The 23,716-nt window shown below is 49.7% G+C and overlaps 11 protein-coding genes across 11 annotated transcripts; 6 read left to right on the forward strand and 5 right to left on the reverse strand.

Annotated features, from left to right (window-relative positions):
• Positions 1 to 314: 314 nt before the first annotated feature.
• mrsA (putative mitochondrial carrier protein) lies at positions 315 to 1,828 on the forward strand (the record flags this gene model as incomplete). The annotated part of the gene is made up of 8 exons (XM_056717252.1): positions 315 to 352; positions 572 to 641; positions 700 to 735; positions 810 to 942; positions 1,000 to 1,092; positions 1,155 to 1,211; positions 1,264 to 1,708; positions 1,780 to 1,828. The coding sequence occupies 8 exons, from the start codon at positions 315 to 317 to the stop codon at positions 1,826 to 1,828; spliced, it is 921 nt and encodes a 306-aa protein (XP_056564874.1).
• A 783-nt stretch (positions 1,829 to 2,611) lies between these two features.
• N7489_011504 (uncharacterized protein) lies at positions 2,612 to 5,207 on the forward strand (the record flags this gene model as incomplete). The annotated part of the gene is made up of 4 exons (XM_056717253.1): positions 2,612 to 2,701; positions 2,749 to 3,065; positions 3,134 to 4,896; positions 4,987 to 5,207. The coding sequence occupies 4 exons, from the start codon at positions 2,612 to 2,614 to the stop codon at positions 5,205 to 5,207; spliced, it is 2,391 nt and encodes a 796-aa protein (XP_056564875.1).
• A 303-nt stretch (positions 5,208 to 5,510) lies between these two features.
• Positions 5,511 to 7,892, reverse strand: cog6 (Golgi transport complex subunit COG6; the record flags this gene model as incomplete). Its single annotated transcript, XM_056717254.1, has 2 exons — positions 5,511 to 7,466; positions 7,533 to 7,892. 2 exons carry the CDS (start codon positions 7,890 to 7,892, stop codon positions 5,511 to 5,513), a joined length of 2,316 nt encoding a protein of 771 aa, XP_056564876.1.
• Positions 7,893 to 8,002: 110 nt separating this feature from the next.
• N7489_011506 (uncharacterized protein) lies at positions 8,003 to 8,863 on the forward strand (the record flags this gene model as incomplete). Its single annotated transcript, XM_056717255.1, has 1 exon — positions 8,003 to 8,863. One exon carries the CDS (start codon positions 8,003 to 8,005, stop codon positions 8,861 to 8,863), a length of 861 nt encoding a protein of 286 aa, XP_056564877.1.
• Positions 8,864 to 9,048: 185 nt separating this feature from the next.
• On the reverse strand, positions 9,049 to 10,864 carry N7489_011507 (NYN domain-containing protein; the record flags this gene model as incomplete). Its single annotated transcript, XM_056717256.1, has 2 exons — positions 9,049 to 9,669; positions 9,722 to 10,864. The coding sequence occupies 2 exons, from the start codon at positions 10,862 to 10,864 to the stop codon at positions 9,049 to 9,051; spliced, it is 1,764 nt and encodes a 587-aa protein (XP_056564878.1).
• Positions 10,865 to 11,732: 868 nt separating this feature from the next.
• Positions 11,733 to 12,122, forward strand: N7489_011508 (Chaperone/heat shock protein Hsp12; the record flags this gene model as incomplete). The annotated part of the gene is made up of 3 exons (XM_056717257.1): positions 11,733 to 11,766; positions 11,834 to 12,026; positions 12,080 to 12,122. The coding sequence occupies 3 exons, from the start codon at positions 11,733 to 11,735 to the stop codon at positions 12,120 to 12,122; spliced, it is 270 nt and encodes an 89-aa protein (XP_056564879.1).
• An 898-nt stretch (positions 12,123 to 13,020) lies between these two features.
• On the forward strand, positions 13,021 to 13,879 carry mog1 (Ran GTPase-binding protein MOG1; the record flags this gene model as incomplete). The annotated part of the gene is made up of 2 exons (XM_056717258.1): positions 13,021 to 13,097; positions 13,210 to 13,879. 2 exons carry the CDS (start codon positions 13,021 to 13,023, stop codon positions 13,877 to 13,879), a joined length of 747 nt encoding a protein of 248 aa, XP_056564880.1.
• A 254-nt stretch (positions 13,880 to 14,133) lies between these two features.
• On the reverse strand, positions 14,134 to 15,241 carry N7489_011510 (SET domain-containing protein; the record flags this gene model as incomplete). The annotated part of the gene is made up of 2 exons (XM_056717259.1): positions 14,134 to 14,367; positions 14,420 to 15,241. The coding sequence occupies 2 exons, from the start codon at positions 15,239 to 15,241 to the stop codon at positions 14,134 to 14,136; spliced, it is 1,056 nt and encodes a 351-aa protein (XP_056564881.1).
• Positions 15,242 to 16,238: 997 nt separating this feature from the next.
• Positions 16,239 to 20,284, reverse strand: N7489_011511 (uncharacterized protein; the record flags this gene model as incomplete). Its single annotated transcript, XM_056717260.1, has 9 exons — positions 16,239 to 17,836; positions 17,884 to 18,210; positions 18,261 to 18,434; positions 18,484 to 18,978; positions 19,032 to 19,164; positions 19,226 to 19,641; positions 19,700 to 19,846; positions 19,886 to 20,053; positions 20,104 to 20,284. 9 exons carry the CDS (start codon positions 20,282 to 20,284, stop codon positions 16,239 to 16,241), a joined length of 3,639 nt encoding a protein of 1,212 aa, XP_056564882.1.
• Positions 20,285 to 21,598: 1,314 nt separating this feature from the next.
• N7489_011512 (uncharacterized protein) lies at positions 21,599 to 22,435 on the forward strand (the record flags this gene model as incomplete). Its single annotated transcript, XM_056717261.1, has 1 exon — positions 21,599 to 22,435. The coding sequence occupies one exon, from the start codon at positions 21,599 to 21,601 to the stop codon at positions 22,433 to 22,435; it is 837 nt and encodes a 278-aa protein (XP_056564883.1).
• A 79-nt stretch (positions 22,436 to 22,514) lies between these two features.
• Positions 22,515 to 23,381, reverse strand: N7489_011513 (putative short-chain dehydrogenase/oxidoreductase; the record flags this gene model as incomplete). The annotated part of the gene is made up of 2 exons (XM_056717262.1): positions 22,515 to 23,123; positions 23,184 to 23,381. 2 exons carry the CDS (start codon positions 23,379 to 23,381, stop codon positions 22,515 to 22,517), a joined length of 807 nt encoding a protein of 268 aa, XP_056564884.1.
• Between the last annotated feature and the right edge of the window lie 335 nt (positions 23,382 to 23,716).

Here is a 23,716-nt window from a genome sequence, read left to right on the forward strand (position 1 = left end):
ATTTCCAATATTTCAGGATTTCCTCCCCAGATACTCCGTTAAAAAGGAAAAAAAAAAGAAGAAGAAAGAAGGAACACTCTTCTTCTATTCTTCTATTCTTCATTTCATTCATCCCCCCCTTTTTGTTGGCTTTCTGTTCTTTTTACTCTCTCGTTGGCATTGTGTCTGTGTTCCTCGGGATCTCCAACCCCAATCCCCGTTTATCTCATCTTCACTTTTCCATTCCTCCACCTCCGCCACTGTCAACCACCTCCCTCCCTCTCCGCACGAACTATTCATCTGCTACAGCTGCGCCTTGAGCTAGCGGAAGCTCCATGGCGGCTCCCGATCAGATCCCCGGACAGGAATTCGAGTATGTCGCTCTCCGATGGATTTTTTTCTTCCCCCGGCAGTCGGGCATCGGGATCGCTGGAATGAACACAGGGACAAACACATCTTATTTTCTGGAGATATGACCTGTTTCAGGCATTGATTGATTGTCCCTGTTGAGCATCCTGACTTGTTCCGCCCTGTTGTCGCTCTGCGGAATCCAATTGTTTGGCCTTAGCTAATGTGATGCAACCTGTTCTAGCTATGAAGCCCTTCCGTCCAACTATGGCCTTGGCCGGAATATGCTGGCTGGTGCTTTTGCGGGGATAGCGGTATGTCTACATCGTTGTTAGGGGTGTTGATGAGGATCTTTGGCTGACCGGATAAAAGGAACACTCAGTGATGTACCCTGTTGACTTGCTCAAGGTAAGCTTGATTTTTGGGTTGATGGCATTCGAACTAGGAAAAGATTGAGCGCTGACTATTTTGGGCGTCGCTAGACTCGCATGCAAATCCTGACCCCTTCAACTGGCGGTCTCTACACCGGATTGACCAACGCGGTCTCTACAATCTATCGGGTTGAGGGCTGGCGGACACTATGGAAGGGAGTCTCGAGTGTTATTGTCGGTGCAGGTGTGTATATCGTGGAAGGTCCTGAGTTAAAGACTCAATTCTGATTCGCGACGATAGGTCCCGCCCACGCTGTCTACTTCGGTACATATGAGATTGTGAAGGAAATGGCTGGCGGTAATGTCGACGATGGACACCACCCCTTGGCTGCCGGTAAGATTTTCGGATTTGTTGAATTGATTTTTATTTTGTGCACTAACGTGATTATCGTGCAGCTATGAGTGGAGCGGCCGCTACCATTGCCAGCGATGCGCTGATGAACCCATTCGATGGTAAGTGACCCATGTGAGGCAATAAATCGCGCCCCGCTAACTCCTTTTCCAGTCATGAAGCAACGTATGCAGGTCCACGGCTCAGTTCACAAGACCCTGGCGCAATGCGCCAAGACCCTCTACCGCACTGAAGGTATCCAGGCCTTCTACGTCTCCTACCCCACCACACTTTGCATGACCGTGCCCTTCACGGCCACTCAATTCGTTGCCTACGAGTCCATCTCGAAGGTCATGAACCCCAAGAATGAGTACGACCCGTTCACCCACTGCATCGCAGGTGGTCTGGCCGGTGCCTTCGCAGCTGGTATTACCACTCCCCTTGACGTCGTAAAGACGCTCCTTCAGACCCGTGGCCTGGCAGAGAGCGAGGAGGTGCGGTCCGCAAGGGGTCTGTTCAACGCCGCTGCCATCATCAAGCGCCAGTTTGGCTGGTCTGGCTTCCTGCGTGGCATGCGCCCTCGGATTATTTCCACTATGCCGAGCACTGCAATTTGCTGGTACGTCCCATTCTAAGACTCGGTTTCTCTCCGTACTTGATTGGATATTTACTGACTTTTTTTTTTTCTAGGACATCCTACGAGATGGCTAAGGCTTACTTCAAGAAGCACCTCGACTAAACGAACCTCGACTTGAACCTCTCCCACGGCCGCTCGCCATGGGTCCCATCCACCATTCCCGATGGACCTGCTACTTGTTCGATATACCACGTTTGTGTGGGCACCATATAATCTTTCTTTGATCTCTTCGGGCGATATGGGTCTGTTCTTTTACAATATGTTCTGGATTTTGGGGGTTGGGCGGAGCCCAGCAACCCTCATCATGGCGCATCTTGGGCCAGCAGAGCCTGGATTTCGATCTTCTTTGCATGTTTAGGGCTTTTCATAAAAGCATTTCGGCAATGTATAGTTTTGGGAAAAGCGGGACACGGCCACTTTCGACTTCGGAGATTAAACCTGGTGCTTATTTTCTTATTTTTCTTATCTTGGGATTCTTCGATGCTCTCTTCCATTCGATGTGTCCTATACTGTGACCGGCGTTGGAAACCCCTCTGGTTCTTCTATTTTTGGTTTCTTGAGAGGGCTGGGTTCTCTTGTGGCATCACTATAACTTATGTTCTTTTTTTTAGTATCTTGCATGTACCCATAGACGTGAGGAATTTAGAGATGATATCTGGGTTTTACCATTTCAATTGATTTGTATAAAGATGCTACTAAAGATGCTACTACCTAGTCATGTATGTATGTAGTTCAATGGACGCATGCAGTACAAAACTCCGAATCGACTCCGAATCGACTACGTCACGCGAAAAATCCTCCCCCCTCCACCTGCGGGAGATCATCGCTTTCACCAACTCCACCAACTTGTCGTGAAATGGATACAGGCGGGCCTGTATATTCCAAATGATGCGCCCACGGCCTGCGTCTTCCCTGCAGAAGACGTACGACGAGTGCTATCTCGCGTGCTCCACTGCAGTGTACTTTGAGGGGCAGGTGAGTCCACTAATTCGACACCAGTTCCCTGAGGCTCATTATATTAGAACAACGAGGAGGAAGCATTGAGGTCCTGGAGATCTGCCCTTGAGACTATCTACCACCACAATGCCCGTCGTGTACCGTCGAACTATACCCCGAAATCCGAAACCGAAAGAGCCCTGCAGGATTCCATCCGGGCGCTAGAGATTCAATGCCGAGAACGCGTCGATCTACTAGGCGCTCTCCAAGAAAGCAGGAAAGAATCCGCAGAGGCAAATGGCAGTAAACAGGCCGCTACCCTCGTCAAGGGCAAGTCTACCCCCAGCATACCGCCATCGTCTTCCAACCCCCGGGCTGGATCGGAGATGGAACAATCCCTGCTGTGGGATACACCGACCTTTCCAAACCAGCCGCCATACCCAACCGCCCTGCGCTGCCGACAAAACAAAGTCATGAGTCGCCGCCAGTTTACGACGATGCTGGGACAGCCGCCCTGTCAGCGGCTGGTTCGCCTGCATTGCGTGTGAACTCGAATTCTTCGGGCAAAACGAAGTCGCGTGGTTCCAGTCCCGAGCGCCGGAAACCAATGTTGACAACTCTGCGCAGCAGCGATGGCAAAAAGAATGGCAAGAAAGTCAAGGTTGCGTCAAAGAAGAAGGAATCGAGGCCTGCTGCCTCTACGGCTGCGGGTCTAGCATGGGGTAGCATCTATCGCTCTGCATCCGGCGAGAAGCCTGTGAGCGAAGCGGCTCTCGCATCATCTCGGCAAAGCGCCGCCCACGACCCCAATTTCCGCCGAGATCCAGAACCAAGACCTAGTTCTGGGGATGAGCCTCCGCGGCCGAGAATTCGCTCTTCCCAAGACCACCTATCCGGAGACCGAATTCCTGCTGCCCATTGGCGAGAGCCTCCTCGTTCATCTCCAAAAAGGTCCTCTCCCAGACCGTCTGCCCAGTCGCCTAGTCAGCTGCCGCCGCGGGTGCCTCGACCCCCACCTGACAGCCCTAAACAACAAAATCCTCATGCAATGTCTATGCCGAACCCGGCTGATTTTGCACCACCTAGACCATCCATCAAACCCAAGCCTGTGGCCTTGCGATCCTCCCATCAACCAACAAGCCATCCAATGCAAGCCACCAAGTCCGAGAGTACTTCTCGGAGTCTGACGCCTCGGCTTGACCGTGAAAAGAATTCTTCCCACGATAAACCGCGGACAAACTCTGCGCCTAGACCGCCCATAATTGGTGAAACGGCCCGCGTTTCCCCATCACCCGCTAGTGGTGATGATTTCCATCGTGGTCTCGACCGGCTGGCTATTTCTCAAGGGAATAACGATAGTGCAGTACGGCGCAAAGCCACACCAGTCAAACAGCAGGAGACGCCATTGTCAAGCGACCAAGAGTCTTCAGATCAGCGGACCACAGCAAGCGACGCAGAGGACGAAGACGAGGAAGACGACAGTGAAATCGTGAAAATAATGGAAAAATTGCCTAGGGGCGTGGATCCCCAGTCAGCGAAGCAAATTCTGAACGACATCGTGGTGCGCGGTGACGAAGTACACTGGGATGACATAGCAGGCTTAGAAGCAGCCAAAAAGGCCCTCAAAGAAGCAGTCGTCTACCCATTCCTCCGTCCAGACCTCTTCTCTGGCCTCCGCGAACCAGCTCGCGGAATGCTCCTCTTCGGCCCGCCAGGCACAGGCAAAACCATGCTCGCACGAGCAGTAGCCACAGAATCAAAATCAACCTTCTTCTCCATCTCCGCATCAAGTCTAACATCCAAATGGCACGGCGAAAGCGAGAAGCTCGTACGCGCTCTCTTCGGGCTCGCCAAAGCCCTCGCCCCATCCATCATCTTCGTCGACGAAATCGACTCCCTCCTCTCTGCCCGATCATCCGGCTCAGAGCACGAAGCCTCACGTCGCTCCAAGACTGAATTCCTCGTTCAATGGTCTGACCTCCAGCGCGCAGCTGCAGGCCGCGAACAAACAAGCCGCGAGAAGAAGGAAGGCGACGCTAGTCGTGTCCTCGTCTTAGCGGCTACCAATATGCCTTGGGATATCGATGAGGCTGCACGTCGCCGCTTCGTCCGTCGCCAGTACATCCCCTTGCCCGAACACCATGTCCGCGAGCAGCAGATACGCAGACTCCTCAGTCATCAGCATCATGAGCTGAGTGATGCGGATATCCAGGTTCTGGTACAGGTGACAGAAGGTATGTTGATTCCTCACGGTCTATACCCGCCTCTTTTTTTTTTTGCTTTTTCTTTTTTGTCTGGTTCGTATTCCTAACTAAGAACCCTAGGCTTCTCCGGTTCAGACATAACAGCCCTCGCTAAAGATGCGGCCATGGGCCCCCTGCGTAATCTGGGTGAGGCCCTTCTACACACGCCTATGGACCAGATCCGCGCCATTATATTCCCGGACTTCGAGTCAAGTTTGTATTCCATTCGGCCTAGTGTTTCCTCCGATGGGCTCCGGAAATATGAAGATTGGGCGAGGGAATTTGGTGAGCGAGGTGGATAGAGTAGATTTTGATTCACTCATCTTGGACTTTTTGGTTCTGCTCTCTTGTTTCTATTCCCCCTCGTCCGTGGGGGCTTTGTATGTTCGATACGGTTATAGGAATGCAATAGCAATTCTTGTTTATTGTCTACATGTATTTGGCATATTCCTCTTCCTGTTAACTCGAATGCTATATCTGAGTCCTAACATGTTCTCAACTGAGCGCTTCTAGCGCACCCATTGATTTCCGGGGCTGTGCAGCTGCATGTTTTCATTGTACATTTCGATATAGATCAAGTACAACCTGTATAGGGGATATATAGATTAACTCAACAACACTCGGATCTCCCCCGTCGTTCGAGGGAACAACGATCTCAAACTCCATTGTTCATCCTCGCCCTCTTCGGCCTCTTCTTTATCCTTCTCGCTGGCTTCTGTCTTGCCATCGGATTTACCACTCCGGTCGCTAACACTGTCCCCTGTACCAATGGCCACATTCACAGTTCCTCGCGCCTCGTCGGCGGCAATGATCATGCCTTCGACGAACTCGAAATCACGGCAGAATGCCTCAACTGCATCCTCAGTGACGCTCTGAATAAGGGAGAGGCTTTGCACGCGTTTCAGATTATCGGTTGCGTCCATAAGCGCAGATGGGAGGAAGTCGTCGAGTTGTTGGCTGGATGTAATCAAGGATTCTGGTTGGAAAGCTGGGAGACTGGCCAGGTCAGCTAGATGGGGTTTCTGGTCTGGCTTCTCGGTCTTGTCTTCGGCGGTCTCTGAGAAAGGTTCTAGGGCATCTAAGAGCTTTTGGAGACCAGAGGTCTCGAGGAGGAATTGGTGTTGGGTGTCGAGGAGATCGCTGCGGAGAGTTGATAGGGCTGCAGAAATGGGAGGGACGTGTGTGCAGCTGGCGAAGGGGAATGGTGACACAGCTGCGCGAGCTGCAAGGAGTATATTTGTGCGGTAGATGGACTGCGCTGTGGTGGTTTGGAGTTCGTCGGATGAGGACCGGGCCAGTGTCAAGAATGGATCGAAGGCGGCTCGGAGGACAGAAGTGAAGGGATTCTCGTTCGCGTCGGGTGATGAATCTCCTGGTCCGACGGAAGTCTCATATGTCTTCATCAGTAATTCTAGGCCTTCCAAAGCATCTAACAAGAACTGTGGGGGTGACAGGTCGTCTGGTGGAGTCAGGGCAATATTGTCGCCCGCCAAGGCGCTGATTTGGTCGCGCATCAAAGTCTCAAAGTGGCCAAGAGTGGACTTCTCCAAGTTCTGGATCAGGTCGACCAAGTGCGATTGCGCGCCCACTAGTTTGGTGAAGGTCGTACGGTAGAAAGACAGCAAGTTCACCACCTTGTAGCAAGTAACGGGGTCCTCATGACTCTGAATGACGAGCTCTACTCTCTGCCGCAGGGATCGAGACACCCCCGTAAGATCGCGGTTGACTAAGTCACTGAGTGCCTTTTGGCCATCAAAGGCAACTTCTTGATCCTCATCGATGCGCGACCAGGGCTCGCTATTCAGGCCGGCCTGAATCCCCCGAGCGAGTTCGTCCCCGTCATCAACAAACAACGACTCCAGAGCCTCTCGTTCTGATACAGTTGTTGAGTGCACCCAGGCAAGCATGTCACCGATGTACCGGAGTGGGTCATGCGCCGAGAACTCAATCGGTTTGACGGTGTGATCACTGGTGCCGGGCCCATTCGCCCCGGAAACAGCGTCGGTCAATGCATAGTGGAAAGCATCAGACAGCACATAGTCCCGTGCCTCCGCAAAGAAATCCAAACAACTGTGGAATAGACTCGGGCGTTCTGCCAGCACCCGTAGAGCGCGTCGGATCGTACTACTGATGCGAGGGTCCTCTAGATTCAGGGATCTGAATTCTTTCTGGATCCATCGGTACAGTTTCTGGTATGCGGAATTGAGATTCCGGGTGCTCAATTCCATCACCTCCAAGCCTAGTCGCTGATTCTCGCCGCCGAGCAAGACTTCGCAATCGTGGTGCACTTGCTTAACACGAGCTAACACGTCGAAGAACCGCTCGTCAACAGGCTCCTCGGCCGACGTCAAGACCAGTAAATCCTCTTCCGGAACTAAGAAATGTTTCGAAAAGGCTTCCAACAGCTGTTGTTTGGTCTCGGTCTCTTTCTTCTGTGCCATCAGAGCGCTAGCCTCCTCGAGTACCGGCGTGGTGTCCTGCTTCGCGAGGTTGATTCGTTTGCGCATATCTTCGCATGTCTGATTGAGCGTAGAGACAACCGTTCCGATCCGTCTCAATTGCTGCAATCGCCATTCAGTAATTAGAGTTCCGGAGCCCTATCTCTAAAGGAGCAATAGGAGTCTCACCTCGGCCACTTTCCCAAAGTCCTTGACAATCTCCGCATTGCAATCGACAACTTCCTTTTGTACATCCAGTCGTAGTTGTCGACGTGTCTCTTCAGTGTTGTGAATGCCTCTCAAGCTCAAAGTCTCGAGAGAGTCCCGAATGTCCGAGTCCGCATACGATGCCGACAGCACCGTTGTCAACCGATTGGTGAGCGCGGTCGGGCGCTGCGTTGGCGGGGACAACGGAGACGATGCGGTCGGCGTACTGGCGCCATTACTGGCGCTGCCACCTGGTGGGAAGTAGCTGGTCATTGTTGTTCGAGCAGCCCGGAAAGTCGGCGAGGGGAAGTAGAGGACAACCTCACACTTGGCGTGGCGCATCGACCGCCTTGGCCGTATCTTATCGTCAACACATTACTCTTCAAGGCCATTTATTTTCCCCTCCTGATTTGTCTGAATTCATTTCTGGAGTTGCATCGGTACATATTCTCATGGATAGTCCACTCCTTTCGCCAGCTAAAGCCCGCCAGGCTGCTATCCAAGCTAAAGATTGGGCGTACGTCAACTCCTGGCTCAATCGACAATACGCGCCCAAACCGGTCCCCAAGTTCGAGCGCAACGAAGATACCCTCCGCGTCCTCCTGACACTAGCTGCAGCCAATGATGCCGCAGATGAAGAAGCCACTCTACAACATTGCGCGCGCGAAGAGGCTGTTGAGGCATACAAACTACGGGAAGAGTTCGAACGCAAAGACCCCCACGAACAACAGAAGAATCAACTCCTTGATGAAGTCGAGATGTGTTTGGATGATACAGGGAGACGTGATCTAGAGGACCTCGCCGACTCAGCCGCCGCTCTGGGCAATACTTTAAATCCGAACCCGGGGGATCTGGGGCAGTCGATTGTGGAGCTCACGGTGGAGGAGTTCGAGGCCCAGGAACAAATTGGAAAGGTCGACACGTTGCATCGGTACCTTCAGCGAGAGCTAGCACGGCTACAGGCGGAGCTTGAGGAATTGAAGACCGATGTGGCGTATGAGACACCGTCCGAAACACAAAGCTTGACGTCGGAATGGACACGCGGCACGAAGACACTTGCAATCAAGGTCGGGGAGTACCAAGATCGCATCGCGTCACTTGAAAAAATCCAACCCCGGGGTCCGACTATTGAGGAACTGATAGCGGAGGAGGAGAACGTTATCAAGATGCGGGAGACGGTCAAAGCCTTGCAAGGCCGCGTGAGGGCGTTCCATGATCTTCCCAAGGATACACCAGGGGCACGGGCGAAGTATAAAGAGCTAGAGCGCGAGCTTGGTCAACTTAAGCGACAACGAGATTCAATGGCAGTATAGGCGAGCGGTAGAAAAGCCAGCTCTGTATATCATTTAGCGTTTAGAAGGCCTAATGCGAGTGGTTCATTTAGCTCCCCGATAGGCAATAAGGGCTGTAAAGATGCTTAGGGCATCCAAATAGCTGAAAAGATAAGTCTTGATTTCATTGATTGAAATGGCAAAAGGTGAACCTCCAGTGAACGCATTCACTCAAACAGTTCCTCCAAGTACCGGTCAAGCTCAACCAGCTTGAACTGGTCTCTCCATCGAGTTCGGAACTCTTTCTTCCGGTACGCGTAACTAGTGCCCTGAGAAAAGCTGACAAGCTCAACATTCCAGCCGCGCTGTAGCCCGCGCTCGACCATCTTCATGAAACCGCCGGAGAACTCAGCTACTGCCGCATCCCCCGTCGCCAAAACAATCGTCGCCGGGCGTTCCGTATCCAGAAGGCTCTCCAGGATCTTCAGGTGTAGAATTTCGTCCACACCCTGCTCAACCCATCGCTCTCCAGAGCCGGCGACCGTTTCAGGACCGCTATATCCACCCTGGTAACTGGAGACAGTATTCTTCCGTGACTTGTTGTTGCGACGGGGTGTGATCGCCTTCACCTTCTGCACACGCTCAAGAATATTCACTTCGTAGCCGAGTCTCTCAGCTTCATCGACGCAGGGAAGACGATCTGATCCGACCAAGACTCTCTTGGCGGTTTGGCGGCCGCGTTCCATAATCAATGCGAGGTTCGCGAAGGACATGTGGACACGACGAATTCGGGCTGAGAGAGGGATATTTCTCGAGGTTTTCACCGAATCGTGGAACCCGACCATGATCTGAGGCAAATTAGCTTGACAGATATTGGGTAAATGGGGGACTAAAGCATACATTTGACACGTCAACAAATACATGAATAGGACGTGAGGTAGTACTCTCTTTGGGACTATGGTGTAAAGGCTGTCCCACTTGAGACACGACTTTGGCGTAATCAGGAAAATGACCGAGGAGTCTACTCATCAAGGTGACTCTTCGTTCCGCGGCGGATTGGTGAAGGAGAGACCGCACAGGAGTACCTCCAGAAGCAAATCCTCGGATGGTATCAGTATTCAGTATCCATTCATTATCATCAAATGAGGACGGTGGGGTATCATAATGGCGTGTCTTCGTTTCAGGTCTGCCGACTTGAAATGGGACAAATGGAATTGCCACAGGTTTCTCACGAACGGGGTGATCGAAAACAATGCTGGTGTCCAAGTCCAGCCCAGCACTTTCTTCGGAAGTGACTGGGTTGTCGCGCGTGTTCTTCCGGAAATCTTTTCCGCGAGAACGAGACTTGGGTCTCGCCGTGGGAGTATCACTTGGATCACCTGCTAGGGCTCTAGTAATAGTCTCCGGAGGGGTCGGTGGAATACCAAATGTCACATTGGCAGTCGTTCCTAAAGGCTCATGAACAGAACCCCGTTTCAAGATAGTGAATGATCGTCCCTCAAAATCGACAGGGATACCTGTCACATGTGCTTTCGGGCGAGAAGGATAATGGGAGGTATAGCCAGTGGTGGTGTCCTTGAGGACCCGAGGATCTGGATCATTGATGGCGTGAGATGCGTCAGATGAAATGGGGACAGAATCTTCGATGCAGGGGATGCCAGAGAATGAGACCTTTCTGGTAGGTCTTTCCGCTGAACTAGGCAGCAGTTCTTCAATTAATGGCTGAACCTTCTCCAGCTCAGACTTGGCGGTCCTTGTAGTCCCCAAAGTGGGTGAGACGCTTGCAGGAGCAGGGGCCCCATGGAAAAGCTCCCAAAGAGAACCGAAGTCACCAAGTTTTGGGTTACTCCGCTGGAGACTTATGAGTCTGCCATTAGTGGTGTAACGGGGATCACCCTCGGCTTGTTGTTCACCAAGCGAGGTGATTGTAGATTCATTGTGGCGACTAGGTCTCGCAGTGCAGCCCTCGATAGGCGAACATAGTAGGTGATGCACGGGAGCAAAGTCCCAATTTGAAGGAACAGGAGGATCTGACAGTGTCATTGACCGCTAGATGAGAGAGATGTAACGGGTGTGTAACAGGTTCGTGCGTTTGGCGTTTGGATGGTAGCAAATGGAAGAACGATAATTCAAAGTGTTGTCACCAAGATAACGATCAGGATGGTAATCAGGGAGAATGAGACAATGATGCATGGAGAAGAACAGATCTTATCCACATAGTGAGACAAAGAGAACGGATGAGAATGAAAGCAAACAAGTTGGTCGGAGATGAACGACTACAGTTGATGCCCGAGGGGGGTGACGAAGGCGGTGAGTAGTTCTGTCAAATAGTCCTTGACCGCCTGTTATTGTCTATTCCCAATTAGGCCTAGTTGCCCCTGGATTATTAATTTCACGTGATAGCCAAACTTGGAAATTTGCGATAAGAAATAATCATGTGATTTCTAACCCGCAAGCCTGGAGCTCTCTGCTACCTGGAAGATCTTCATGATGTCATCTCCAGAAAATCGAATTGAACGAATCAAGAGCATATCGCGTGCCACAGCTTGTACATCGTGGAATGTCACGAACAGTTGAGCCTTAGGAACTATGCTCATTGGAGGAGGAACCATTTATTCAGATTGGAGGTTGTGGTTAGTCCGGGCCCCCGGCCCAAATAGATCTGTATACACATTGCCTAGCTGTGTCTGGTTTGTATTGCGCAAGTCGGTCACGAAAGCAAACAACCAACAACTTCATGTTATGTCTCTTTATGAGCTCGCAATGAGGCCAAACAAACCTATATAAACCCCCCTCTTTGCCTCCTTAGCTGGCTTTTCTTCCTTCATCCAACATCTCTTACTTCAACCAAACCATACAATTCCAAGAGTTACATCTACTTTGAACTACCAAACTTTAACCAATCTTCATTATGTCTGACGCCGGTCGCAAGGATTTTACCACCAGTATGTGACACTGCCATACCTGCCTGTCAAGATGTTAAGGCATTGTGACTGACGACTCTTTCTACAGAGGCCAAGGAGGAACTCACTCCTGACTCCACCAAGTCCACCCAGGACAAGGTCAAGGAGACTGCCACCGATACCACTGACCGCACTACCCGCGGCTTGAAGACCGATGACAGCAAGGGTGTTGGCCAGGAGGCCTTCGACAAGACCCAGCGTGCCAGTGACAACCACGGCCACGGCGGTGCCACCGGCTCCATGTAAGTCACTCTATTCTTGGAGCCAAAAAGCCATATTCTAACCATATCTCCAGCGGTGACAAGGTCAAGGGTGCTCTCGGCCTCGGCGGCAACTAAGATGGTCTCCCCAGGAGTGATCATTGCCGTTGTCATTCCATAAGTAAATTTGGGCAGCCCTGCACTCAAGCCTCATCATGAGTTAACGATATCAATTGAGTTTTTTTTTTTTTTATTGGTGAACGGACCTGCTCTTCGAACTCATCAGATACTTAAGTGAAACAAGTTCCATTCATTACATAGATCAAACCTTGTAGGATAAAGGTAGCCCTACAGTGTCTGTAATAGGAACCCCTAGAGTTTCCAAGGTTGGCTCTGCAGAAAATACCTACATAGATAGTGATGTACCCGGGCATAGGTTAGTTACTTTTATGTAGATTTATAAAAGACCACTGAAGAGACATAATGAAGCTGTAAAAGCAGCTAAACTATTCTTCTATACTAAAGATCGTAACCCGGTTGTCGTGGTGGTTCCTAAAGACCCTGCTCTCAAATGGCGATTCGTTTTGCCATTTCCATGAATCAAAGCACATTTTTTTCTCAGCTATCATGAGCCAAATGCCTTAAATCCGTGAGTTGATAGTCGCTTAAATGTAGCTCGTATATTGAGTCAACACCCCGCCAAACCGACAAACCGCCAAACGTCATTGGGCGGAAAACACCCGCCCGCAATTGTTGCCTCATGCACGTCTGCTCGTCTACCTAAAGGTTTCTCCATTCTGGAACTATATAGTCCCTGTTAATCTGTGCTCCTCTCTAGTATTGCTTGTCTTCCCTTGTATTGTCGGACCTCGAACAAAAACAAAAGGGACCGGCGAAAAAAATCCGCAATTTATCTCGAAGAATCTGGATTGCTCCTGCACAACCAGCAGAACATCCTTTGAAAAGGAAAAGAAAAGAAAAGAAAAGAAAAGAAGAAGACCAAAATCCTCCGTCTTACAAACATACCAACTCCAACATGTCTCAATTCACAGAGCAAGAGTTCTTCGGCGGAACCATTCGAGGCGTCGTGCCACAAGGCTGGATTGATTCGAGGTTAGTATACAACTCCCCCATGCATGAATTTCCCATTTTATTCCTCCAATCCAATCTTATCCAATCCCAAAACATCCTAATCTAAAAGAACCCAACTAACACCCAACCCCAGTACTCTCCGCGAGGTCCCCGACCACCAAGAGCTCTGGCTCTCACCAACCACACTCTCCAACCTAATCATCGAAATCAACCAGCGCGTCCCGCAAGCAGAAGCTCTATCCACCTTCGCCGCGCTCGACCACCAGCAACCAACCACCGCCCCGGGCAGCGGCAGCGCAGCATCCGCAACGACAGAAACAGTCGACCAAGCCGCTGCCCTGTACCACCTGCACGATCTCTGCGACGAAGGTGACACCATGCAGGTGATCAAGTCGCCTGCGCGCGTCGAAGTCCAGCTTGCTTCTTCCTCGCCTTCTCCTGCCACTATCAAGGCGTATCGCGGCGTTGTCTCCTTCACGACCCCCGCGCGTGGCGGCGGCGGTCGTGTCCCTGCCTCTGGTGATGGGTCCGCTGCTGGTGTTTCGGATTCTGGGGTGCTGGGTGCGCAGATGAGTGGGGTTTCTAGTGGTTTGCCGCAGGTCTCGAGGTTGACGTGTCATTTCTTGCTTGTTAGACTTGAGGCGCAGGAGACGGATTTGTTGGTCTTCTTTAATGTGCCTCATGAGGAGTTTGATAAGAATGGGGATCCTAGGGGTTTGTCGCTTGAGGAGGTGGTTGCTGAGGAGACCATTGGGGCTTTGATTGGGAGATTGCAGGTTTGTGATTGGGGTCTCTTTGTTTAGATGTATGAATTTGGATGGCAGATGTGCATTGGGATTGGGATTTTATTGGGAGGACGCGGCTGTAATAGCTGGCTTGGGATATGGGACAAGAGCCATTTGCGCTTTGAGACGAGTAGATAGAAATAAAAAGTTGACTTGCCGTGTTTAAAGGACTACACAGGTGTGTTTTAGTCTATTCATAAATCAAAGGTTATATTGTGGTATAGTGTTCTATCTAGTTTCTATAGATCTAGTCATTTTATAGTCGGCGACTCTCATACATCCATCATTGGCATTGCAGTCCATTCTGCTGATTCGTTGGGCTCTTCGGAAACACATCGTTCACACTGGCACACAAAACGGAACGATTTCCGAAGATGCTCGCGACGCGAAGCAAGATCCGTATATTGTGTCAGGTCGAAGTATGAAATGCAGCATTCCTCGCCGGGGAAAATGTCACGGGAGGCGGTAAACACCATTCGGCCCTTGTCATCGGCTTTATGAATGACCTGGTGGTGAATTAGCACTTTTTCAGATTCGACGGCGAACAATTCCACTTACGTTTGGCAGACATGAATGATTAGCTATTGCCGCAGTAGGATAAACAGCAGCGGCGAATTGCTCTCCTCTATCGACAGGATCCTTCGGCAGTGGGAAGTGGCCCGTTTCTCGTGGATAAAGACCAAATGAATTTGCCTCTTCCTGACAAATGAGATGAAGAACACGATCTGCACTCATCCCATGAGGAAGAGCAGGGCTACTCCTCAGATACTTCTTCACAAGAACAGACCAAGACCGGACTTTATCATGGGGCCAAGTATCCTCAGAACCACAGAGCGATTCGATCCCACTCCATCCATGCTTCCAGCACCCCGTCGACTCGGCAACACCAACAGCCGTCCGTTCCTGCAATTGACAATGGCGCGCAGCAAGCAATCGAAGGATCACCCACAACATGCCGAAATCATATTCACTCCATTTGGACCGAATAGTCCCCGCGTACCGTTTGAGCCAAGCGCATTCAAACTCATGTCGAAGACTATCGGCGTCGCGACATGTGCTGCCGCACCACGTCACATCCGGGATACAGGCATTCGGACACGGAGTCCGGGTGTGGCGAGGTGCGGGCCGATTACAAGCGGGATTGCTGCAGATGAGATTGTCGTTGTGAGCGGGTCCGTCGACGACGGGGATGACTGCGTAGGGATTGTCGACGAGGAGACAGGTGCCTTTGGGGATGGGACCGGAAACGCGAAATTGGCGGCCTTTGATCGCGTCGGTGCTCTCGATTAGCTGTGGGTGGATCCAATCGGGTTGCGTTTGGGTGATTCCTTTTACGTGAATCCGGTCTGATGGTTCTGTGGTGATATATACAAGAGACATGGTGCTTTGGGTATGTTGTTTCTTTACGTCCTCGAATTTTCCATTTTTTCAATTCAGGAACCGGATCATATGTGGGTCGATTTTATTCGCCTCCCGACTGTCCAGGCCAGTGAGGTTATCCAAGCGAAGGTGAATGATTGGGGGCCCACACACGAGTGTAGATTCGTCGATTTCATTGGCTTGGGTTTTCTTTTAGAAGCAGATTTAATTGATCCACTTTAGATAGACTTCATCACTTGGCCCTAGAACAGCGCTAGAGTAGTAGTTATGAGCTTGGTACGGAGTACTCCGTATACAACATGGATATAGCTTCGTCTTGTAGCTGATCACTTCTGCAATGGTATAAGGGCACCATTCAATTATTTTCTTGCCATCTAGATCCAAATATCAGAAAAGTCGGTGAGCAAGGGGCTGGGGCATTTTGGATGCAGCATACCTGTGTCTGCATTTTGTGCAACAGTAAAAGATAGTACTCCCTTCGTCGGCGCTCCGAAGCTGAGCCTCAGTCCAAGTAGCTTTGGAATTTGAGCACTGGGGACATTCCATGTCCGTTATAGGACCGTCGCCAAGATCCTTTTGTGAGACAACCTGGGTCTTGGAAAGTAGTTTGGTCCGAAGTCTCGAAGGGAAATTGGTTGATGAAGATATTTGCACATCAGTAAGTATTGTATCTAAGGTTCATAAAGCGTCAGTGAAAGAGAAAATCCGAAAATGTTTCAAGGTTGGTTGTATTTATCACTCACTCTTCGTGGATTTCCCACAGAGTTCACATGAAATCTGTTCTGCTGATGATACTGGGAGAAGATGACCGCAATCCTCGCAGAATTGGACCATGTTGGAAAGCTATATGGACGGAGTTTTATTGTAGACAAGGCTTTGAGTAGCTTATAGGAGAACATTCAACTCTCAAACGGAGTAGCCTGAGCCCCTCATAATCCCTGTATAGTCCCGGCGGTGTAGTCCCCTGCATGCAATGTGTATCCCCTCAACTTGAATGTTATTGTCCCTCTCCCATTTCATTTTCCATCTCTTTGGTGCACCATCTCAAATGGCCGAAGATTCTCCAATATACATCATCGGCCGCATCCTTCCCTACAATAGGATCAAGATGTCCGTACCCCTCGACTAGAAACCTGCGATAAAGCCTCTCGCCAAATCGTCGTCGTAATAACTCATAGTCCTTAAGGGTAGACTCGGGGTTGAACACTTGATTCTCCGTACCCGACACAAAGAGAATCGGTAACCCTTGCAGCCGTTGCAAATTCTTAGCTGTCAGAAGAGGACATAAACCATTATCCATGCAGATCCCCCGAGTCCCCATGCGAACCACTTGCTTCATAAACTTTGTATGGGCCCCCGCAAAAAATTGATGAACATTTTCATGAAGACCCATATCAAGGTTCTTATGATTCCACAGCAATCCAAAAGCAAAAGATGTCCGGTGACACGCTGTAGACGTGCAAAGATCACGGGCGTGCCCAACGGGATAGAAACGGAGGAGGACGTCAAGCAATCGTTGGAAAAGAATGCTCTTAGCACTGTTGACAATGGGGAAGTAGTCCCCAGCCAATAATTCGTAAAACTGGATTAGCAGAGTCGTTCTCCCTTTGAGAGAGTTCCAATACCCAAAGACCTGGTTCATGAAGACGGAGTTAGCAGTAACACCAAGAAGGTGGTTACTCTGGATTGTTCCGTCCAGCAGTCCCATGCAGAGAGCCACTGAGCCTTGGCAATGGGCTATTACATAGGGTTTCTGTCGCTCTTTGTCGCGAATGTATCCTATTGCAGCAGCAACGTCAAGACGGCAGTCGTAGACAGTGCTTTTCTGCGCAACGGCGGGATCACAGCCCCAACGAGGAGTGAGTGCGTAGCATCGGTGTCCACGCTGCGAAAAATACTCAATCATGTTGCAGCGCAAGAATGGGAGCGAGTACAAATTATGCATCGCGCCGATCCCGGTGACTCCGGGTAAAAGCAGGACTGGTGAAAGGTTGGAGTTGGGTGCTGGATCGCCTGTCTTTTGTATAGGAATTGGGTCATGTATAGCAAGGTGAACTTGTACACCATCGCTTGCAGTGATGTTGCACGAGGTGGAAGGTGGTTTTTTCGGGTCACTGGGTTTCCTTGGGATCGGAGGGAAGCGCATAGGGACGAAAGGGCGAAAGAAGAAGAGACTGATATGGTACATAAAAGAAATCAAAAAGCCCATCAAGGCCAAGATAAGACTTATTTGGAAGTCTCGTGTCGTCCGGAACGTTCTCATCTGTTTTTTGAAGTCTAGCAATGAGATGTGAAGGGCCCCTGCTCCGACATTCGTCCCATCTGGTCGAGTGATATTAACGTTCACCGTAGTTGTCGCTTCCCAGGTCTTTCTGGCAGAGAATGCTATGCTCGAGTCGATGAGCTTGTGACCTTCCAGGTGGTACTCCATGCCCTCTATCGAGAGGAGCTTCAGGTGGTATGAAATAGCTGATGATTCGGCATTCTCTTGTATTGGCGTGAAAAAGTCAACAGTCCCGTCGACAATCTTGAGAGTGGCTTTGGATAATGCGTAGCAAGAAATCGTCCCGGTGCATGTTCCTTGGTATTGTAAATCTGTACTGTGAGCATTCTACTGCTAAAGGGGTCTCTCGGTTTCTTACCTCCTCGTCGGCAGATTTCGACTGTAAGAAACATCCGCATCGAGCAGGACGCACCCTTTCCTACCCTTTCGGAAACTGCAAAACTTCCAGTCTCTGAGCCGATGCGGATGTGACCGTGCATGATCTCTGTAAATTGCCATCCTATGGACTGGGGCGCTTCCTTGGTACTGTTCTGATGGGGTTGGCAATCCCATGATACACTAGGCTTGCTGTAGGCGTTCAAGGGCTGGTTTTCAGTTTCGAGATCAATTGACAATCCAGACCTCTCAGCGATCAAACTGACGGACCGCTCGGAAAGGGCAGATATCGTGGCCAACGGGTTCACGCCTGTCAGAATCAGCATATAGGAAGCTAGAAAGTCTTCCCTTTAAACATACCTAGGGCCGTCGGGATGACAGATGCATCACAACAGACGAGGCCTTTGTGTACTTCATCGTTAGACCCACTGAAGACCTCCCCTCGATGATTTGTTACACCCCCATGCCCTGTTCCATCGTTGCTCATGTTAGCTCCTCCAAGGAGATGGACTGTGACTTCCTCCTGGTGACGACCTTTGACTATGGTTAGCGTAGCTTTGCGGTGGCTTTTATCAATCCTTACCATAAGGATATGAAAACCCTATCCTTGCTCCTGTGCGAGCAAAAAGTTCCTTGAACATCTTTTTTATCCATTTGAAATGCTCAGATCGTCCCTCTGCCGGTCCCCGTAAGCACAATTGATCATCCTTCAAGGTCAATGTTATCTCATTGCTGTCATGAGACATCACAAGATAAGTTGAAGTGCGCTGAAGAGCTCCATTGTGTGCATATGGACCGAATAGGAGAGACTTAAGAGAGGCAAGGGTCTTCCTGGCTTCTTGGCGAGGGTTCCAAAGACAGCATAACTCCTGGCTCTTGATGGTCTGCAGGGTGAGCATGCTTTGGATTACAGGGTTGAAGGTCTCGGGAATACAACCATCTTGAATAACATATCCAGATAGGGGATTTTTCAGGGGATCAACAACTCGCCTATCAATAACAGCAGTGACGGTTGTTCCAGGGGGAGCACGTGAATATTCACGGGCGATCCCATTGATATTGGTATCTCCATTGTAACCTTGAATGTGTCAATCAAATGTGCTCGGTTTTATTTCCTGGCGACGTACGTACCAAATATTAAAAGGTCACCATTCCCAGATAGATTTCTTCCAACGAGCGGTGACATATGGAGGCCGTGCTGCTTTGACCGAAGCAAAACCCCAGTAGTTCCCAAAGCACCAGCCCCAAGAAAACAGAATTCCTTCTGTGATTGAAGTAGACAGGGTGAGCTGAGACATCCACCTCTGAAGGATGAATTCACTTACTGCTTTGACCCAAAAGAGCTGTTCCTTGAAATGATCCGTGAACACCGACCTCCCACTTCCATGCCAGGCGAAGTATATAGTGTAGCCTCCTCCGTCAGTCTTTTCTACAAATTGAACTTCACATCCGCAGAATATCTCAGCTCCCCAATTCCAGGCATCTGCAAGATAAGTTGTTGCCACCGAGTTTTTCGAACCGTCGTTGAGACCAGTGCACTCATGGCCTGATTGTCTATTTGCCTGCATAGGGACACCTGCACTGTTGCGGCCATTGTGGAAAAATATGGTCAACGGTACTCGATAAAAATTCCCTTTCTCCCCAAGCCATCTCGACTCTTTTGAAAGATGCTCAAGTTTACTCGGGGTTGAATTCTCCGGATATGTGGAAGGTTGCAGCATTGTTTCGGCGCGTGAGTAGTCTGCATTGGTTCTAGGTTATGGAATGTCCTCTGTCATGTGCATATATATATAACTCACATTCGTCGAGTATAGATGGCTCATCCCTGATTTCGGACGGCCATGAACTCATATGCAGTGTGCCTTCATCCGCTTTCAGGAAGACTCCAGTGTTGATCAATGAAGATCCTCCAAGTCCTATGATTCCAACCAAAACCTGTTGGTTTTCTTATTCATGGATTCCGGGATATGCTGGGCTTCACCTACCATGAGCAGCAAACGAGTGCTGTCCATCACCCAAAAATACTTGAAAAAGCCGCGTGGGGTCCCCAGACAGGCACTTTAGCCACTTAGAGATGAAGGAGTTCTTCGCAGTACTCCCCGAGATGCTCATGTCTTTCACACATTGAGAGAAGGTATGCGGAAATGAACCGGCTATAGAAGTGTTAGCAATGGTATTTTACTTGAAGTCTCTCAATCCGTACATCTTCTTTCCCAGCCAAGCTCTAGCACTGCGACGCTCTTCCCTGCCCGCGCCATTCGACTTGCTGCTACTCCAGCACCATAGCCGGATCCTATAATCACAACATCATATTCTGGTCTCATTGATCTGAAAGAATGACTCAGATTTGGGTAATTGTCCGTCTTGTCTGTGAAGTATGACATTTTTGTCTTGCTCTGCGCATTAGATGAATATTTAGAGCACATAGAAAGCAAGATGAAAGAAGATATCTAGGTTCTCGTGAATACTTAGCTCGACATGAACCCCTAAGCACCAGGACCAATCGAAGAAGCAAGGGTTGACACGTATATCTGCAGGATAAGACGGGTCGGGTCGCAAGTAGAAATTGGTGGGGGTTACCCATGTGGGTATGTTCTCAACAGCCGCATACTCCGTACTCCGTAGTCACATCCGAATTCAGCATGGATGGACCCTAACCTGAACACCTGGGCAACCCTCCTAATTGGTAGACAGCAGAAATCCTTTGGGGCTAATGCCGGCATTGGTACGATGCATGGCTGGCAATGTGCCGTTTCATTGCAGTGAGGTCAATTATTCGCGCATAAAAACCGCTTACCTATTGGACTTTCCTCTATCAGCTGGCTGTATTGAGGGGAGGTGGATCCAGTAGTCTTTTCTTTCTTTTTCTTTTTCTTTTATTCTATTTTTTTTTTTTTTTTTTGGAGGCCGGCAAGTGGTTCTTAGTTGGGGTTGGCTCCCGATGCAGTGGTGGTATCGTCATTATTTCCAACTCCAAAAACGGTAGCCCTAATTGCAGATCTGGACAATCGCTTAGTCGAATACGAGCATATTGCAGTACATATGCTCACTTAGTACACAGACTACGCTTAACTAGTTTAGTAAGTACTTGCTCGGTTGCTAGCAGCCATTGCATTACCAAAGTATCTGTTTCTTGCTATATTTTATCCCTGCCATTGGTTATAGTCGAAGACGACATGGTGTTATCCCTCCAGGGCTACCTAACTATGTTGTACGTAGGTTGGCTAGCCTTAACTGGTAAAGTAGGTAGCGACGCAGTGATATTACTAAGGTGGACGGTGGGCCAATAAGACCTCCAGGGCTGCCCAGGTCGGAATTTGTCACCCTCAGTAGTTAACTACCTAGGCAAACTAGCCAAGAGCTTGCTCCACTTCTCTCCCGATACAACTCTCTCCTCTCTGCTCCATTGATGCCTACCCTGTAGATTTCAACTGAATTGCAGTCTGAATTGATTACATCTTCAGCCTCGTGTAGCCCAGCAGCCCATGCCGCCTGATCGCTCAAATCCAGTGACATTACAGAGATCATGCCAAGCCTGTATCAAAGCCAAGCGGCGATGTGACCAAGGCTGGCCCAGATGCAGTAGGTGTCTGGGCAAAGACATCAACTGTGGATATGTGAATGCACCTCTCACTGTACAACCTACTCGAAGGCCATCTGCTGGCCGGTATGTGGGCCCTAAGCGCTCAATTGCCAACATGACTCCAACGCCACAAATACAAACGCCCCTACGGCTGGAAATCGCGAAAGAATATGATCCAAATATCGTCCGATTCCTCGTTGTTGGCTTGCGGAATTTACCTGTCAAATTCGCAGAAAAGAGGAAGACACTTTTCATTCATCCTGACCTTTATACGAAGGGCCTGCCAACCCCTATTCGTGAGATCCACAATATTTGCAGACTTCATATGCAAACCCACCAAACCGGTCGCGTAAGCGTTACTCTGTTATCAATGCTCCGGCAAAACTCAGCGGACCTCTGTCGCAGACTAAGTCACGCTGCGACATTCGAAGAGCTACTGGGATGCAGTCAAGCTTTGGTGTTGAATCAATGTATGTTGGTTCTGCGCGAAGACGGCAATATATGTCCGTATTCAGAGGCGATCAGTGTTATGCTGGCGAGAGTCGCTGTGAAACTGTGGCAACAAGCGCCTATTCAACTTCCGGGAACCTTCAGTCCTCGATATGCTTGGCTTCTTGCTGAGAGTGTCCGGCGGACTATTATTGTCTGCTTCATGTTGCGCAGTGCTTACTCGTTGAATACGAGGAACTATTCAGTGCGGACACCGTTTATAGACTCTTTGCCGTTTGATTTACGAACCAACCTGTGGGATGAGAATTCGGAGAGAGCGTGGCAAGATGCGCTCACCGGCTCTGGTGATTCTATGGTTTCATTGCACGAGTGGTCGGATGGATTGGTTGCAGGTCGTGTCCATGATGTTTCTTGTTTTAGTGGATTGATACTGGCGGCTTGTAAAGGGCAAGCTGTTTCCTCGATTCCGTTTCCCCCTGTGCACTCTTATATCGACGGATGAGAATGAAGATAACATGATGTGAGTTCCATATCCATAAAATCTAACATTTATATGCATCTAACATCTGAAAGCTCAGATCCTACCTCAAAAACTGCTTCAGTAACCCAGAAAGCAACTCTGTCATATCCCGATACAACTCCTGCCTCTTCGTCTCGAACGCATTGTAAATATCCATCGCAGACCCGACAGCAATTTGATCCTCGCCGTCTGAAATTCGACCCCAAACCTCATCAACAAATTCCTGCAACGGCATCCCAATCAAATGACCATCCTTCAAATCAGGCTGATGCTTAGCATCATGAAGCTCAGTCTGCACAGCCGGAGGATAAATCTCCAAAACCTTTACATCCCCAGGACCACCCTGCAGCTGAGTGCGGAGGGCAAGGATGAAATGGTGCAGAGCAGCCTTGGAAGCGCCATAATTCGGGCATCGCATCATGGGCACGAGAGCCATTTGCGACGTCGTGAATGCGATGGCTGCTGCAGTCTTCTGGCTCTGCAAGTGTGGGAGGAATGCTTTGGCTATGCGGACCGCGGATGTATAGTTCGTGATCAGTTCTTGGTCGAAGATGTCCAGATCGACGGTTTCCGGCTTGGAGAAATCGAAGGGTCGCTGGATACCCGAGTTGACAAAGATGCAGTCCAGATCGGGGTTCTCGGAGACGATATCTGAGGCAAATTGTGGGATCTTTATTTTCATTGGACACGTTAGTTGGGGACATACCTCGCTTGACATGGGTGACCTTACCTGCTCGAGCTGCATGACATCAAATGTCTTTGCAGAGACCTTGTCGCTGCCATATTTCTGGACGATCTCATCGAGCTTTTCCTTTCTGCGACCGGTGACAATTAGGTTCGATCCATTTTGGACGACTTTGTCGGCGAGTGTTCTGCCAATCCCGGAGGTGGCACCGATGATCAGGACTTTCTTGTATCCAAAAGCCATTGTGAGGGCTGGTTTGAAGAGTAAGAATATGACAAAGAAGATTGAGTATTTCTATGGCTTTTTCCAAGCAGGAACAATCCCATTTATAGCCTCCAAAATTGTGGCTCGCCATATCGCATCCAACATCTTAATAAGTAGGTAACTATTCGGAAGCTTTGCGGAGACTAAACCCAAAGAGGACAAACATCACTCGATCTTATTGGTCGACAATGTAAGCTTTATGCCACCGGTGGAGGTTAAACCAAATGCAGTAACGACCGTGAAGAATTTATTGTAGGTGCTTTTCCCTACTTGCTAGCGTGCTGGATACAGGACGGATTAATAAATATCGCAAT

Source organism: Penicillium chrysogenum (assembly GCF_028827035.1).
Source record: "Penicillium chrysogenum strain IBT 35668 chromosome Unknown utg000005l_segment0_segment0, whole genome shotgun sequence".
Classification (NCBI taxonomy): domain Eukaryota; kingdom Fungi; phylum Ascomycota; class Eurotiomycetes; order Eurotiales; family Aspergillaceae; genus Penicillium; species Penicillium chrysogenum.